Below are 2,552 nucleotides of genomic sequence, written 5' to 3'. Positions count from 1 at the left end.
ATGGATAGATGGATTAAAGATAGATAGATCAAAGATGTATAGGTAGATTCATTGAAGGCCAGGGGTTGGTAGTGAGAGGATGGAGGAGTACCATCATCTTGCATGTATCTTGTGTGAAGTAGAGGCCTCTCTGTTCCTGTCTGAATGAGAGAGGAGTAGAGTCTTAGTCTCAGAATTATGAGAAAGAAAAAGAGAGAAGAGAACGCCTTCTCAAGAGTGCCAACTCCTTCGTTTACTTTTCTCTCTCTTTCTTCCATCCTTTCATTTTCTTTGTCTCTTTCTCTTTCTCTCACTCTATCTCTCTCGCTATCGTCTTAGCTATCCTTCTTGCTCCCGTATAGTCTGATATGAGGGTCTCTCCAGTCACCATGTTTCTTTCTTTCTTTCATTCTTTCATTCTTTCTAGTCCTTTGTGAAGAGATTTCTCTTTCATCCCCCCGACAAGCTTCATTGTTCTTTTCCTTTCTTCTTTTGCATGCTGTCCTCTGTCTTTTTCTGTCTCCTCCCTGTCTTTCTTTTCTGGTGTATGTACATACAGACATATGATTCTCCTCTTAGGTGTCTTTGCAACATACGCAGGCTTTATCTACAACGATGTTCTTTCGCTAGGCGTTGATCTCTTCGGTACCCGCTGGAGTGTCGCTTCCACTGTAAGAGAGACCAACGAAGGAGAAGGAGGAGCCTTACGGCCATCCTCTTATTATTCTCTCTTCTCTTCTTCTCCCCACACACCTAACAGCTCGCAGGGAGGAGCCGCTCCTTCTTTACCAGAAGATTTCTCTTCATCTTCGTCGCCAGGAGGAGCAGGGGGAGGAGCGGCGACATATCATGAGCTGGAGGGAGAATCTCTCGTTCCCTCGAAAGAGAAAGACTTTCCTTATCCTTTCGGGTTCGATCCTGCCTGGAAAGGAGCTGTGAATGAACTTCTTTTGTTTAACTCCTTCAAAATGAAATTTTCTATCATTGTAAGAAAAAGGAGACTCATCGGTTGACCCACCTCATCCAGCTTATCTCACACATCACATACACTCGCTCTCTCTCCGCCTGGGAAGCTATCTAGGTGTGTATGAAGGTGTCTGTATATGCATGATCTATAGGAATATGTATGTGTATGTATATATGTATGTCTCTATGTATGTATGTACATGTGTGGATGTATGTCTATGGAGGTCTGTCTGAACGTCTGGTATATATGACATGTATATGTATTTTTCTCGCGCTTCTTCTCTATCGTCTATCTTGGAGCGTGTTTAGTGTTCTTTTTCACTATTCCTATTCTTATAGTCCTTTGCCATCTTATCGCTCCTCCTTCGTTCCGCTCTTTCGCTTTTCTGCAGTGTTTCTTCTCCACATCTGTTCATAGAGACTTCCGGTGTATATACACCTGGATTTCTTCCACGTATACGTACACCCACCCCCGAGAGACATACGAGAAGTTAGCTACTATTGTCTCGACGTGTGCATGCGACTCACCTGCCATTCAACGTTCTTTATTCGTCTATACATACCTTTTCACACATACATCTGTGAAAAGAGGATGAACGTCTTTCTTGTTTCGTTCTTTCTTTGTCTATGTATCTATCTACCTATCTCTTTCTTTTCTTTCTTTTCTTTCTTTTGTGTCTTATGCGTTTTTTGTTCATAGGTGGGCTTCTTTCAGATGCTGTTGGGAATTCTGCTGAAAGCGATGAATGCTCTTTACTTCCGTCAGATGGTGGACTTTTTCTTTGAGGCCTTACCGCAGCTCTTTCTCTTTATCTCTTTGATCGGCTACATGACTTTCTTGGTTCTCTACAAATGGGTCACCCCTGTCGATAATGATCATCCCAAGCCTTCTCTAATTAACGTCCTTATTGATATGAATATGAAAACGGGAGGAGGAGGAGGAGGCGATTCTTCTCTTATTATGTTCGATGGACAAGAAGAAGTCCAACAGGTAAGAAAAGGCTAATAGTCTCACCTATAAGATCTCTCTCTCACTCTTTCTTTCTTTCTTTCTCTCTCTCTCACTCTTTCTTTCTTTCGTTCTCTCTCTCTCACTCTTTCTTTGTGGTGTATAGACACTAGGGGAGATGACTTTTGTGCATGTCGCCATCATCCTTTGCTGTGTTTCTTTTTCTCTTTCTTTTTTGGGGTTTTCTCTAGACACTTCGAGTCATCATGTTTCTTTGCATACCAATTATGCTCCTTGGGAAGCCTCTATGGCTATGGTGGCGAATGAGAAAAAAGAGAGAAAGAAGAGACCTCCTCTTCGTTCAGCTCCAAACAGCCGGAGGAGGTGGGGCGTCTTATTCTTCTTATCCCCCCAGTCATCGTCGAGGCCTAGCAACTACAGCAGGGGAGTCTACAGCGCTTTCTTCTTTACGAGCATCTTCTTCTTCTTCTCGTTTTATGAACGATCCGTCAGAAGGAATCTCGAGTCGCCGTCCGAATCCCTACTATTCTTATTCTCCTCAGGGTCAGAGAAGCTTTTCTTTCTCTTCTTCAGCGGCGTCTACTGCCTCTCCTAATAAAGGAGGGGCGGGGGGGGTTACGCTAGGGAATGAAGATGA

The 2,552-nt window shown here is 43.4% G+C and overlaps 1 protein-coding gene across 1 annotated transcript; it reads left to right on the top strand.

Annotated features, from left to right (window-relative positions):
- Window positions 1–533: 533 nt before the first annotated feature.
- CSUI_011496 (vacuolar proton translocating atpase subunit a) lies at window positions 534–2,526 on the top strand (the record flags this gene model as incomplete). Its single annotated transcript, XM_068071594.1, has 3 exons — window positions 534–965; window positions 1,646–1,936; window positions 2,146–2,526. Coding segments are annotated over exons 1-3 (1,095 nt in total), but the record flags the coding sequence as incomplete, so codon positions are not given.
- Window positions 2,527–2,552: the final 26 nt, after the last annotated feature.

The sequence above is a fragment of the Cystoisospora suis genome (assembly GCF_002600585.1).
Source record: "Cystoisospora suis strain Wien I chromosome Unknown contig_12474, whole genome shotgun sequence".
Classification (NCBI taxonomy): domain Eukaryota; phylum Apicomplexa; class Conoidasida; order Eucoccidiorida; family Sarcocystidae; genus Cystoisospora; species Cystoisospora suis.
Note: the sequence above shows the minus strand (reverse complement) of the source record. Positions and strands in the feature narration are given on the sequence as shown.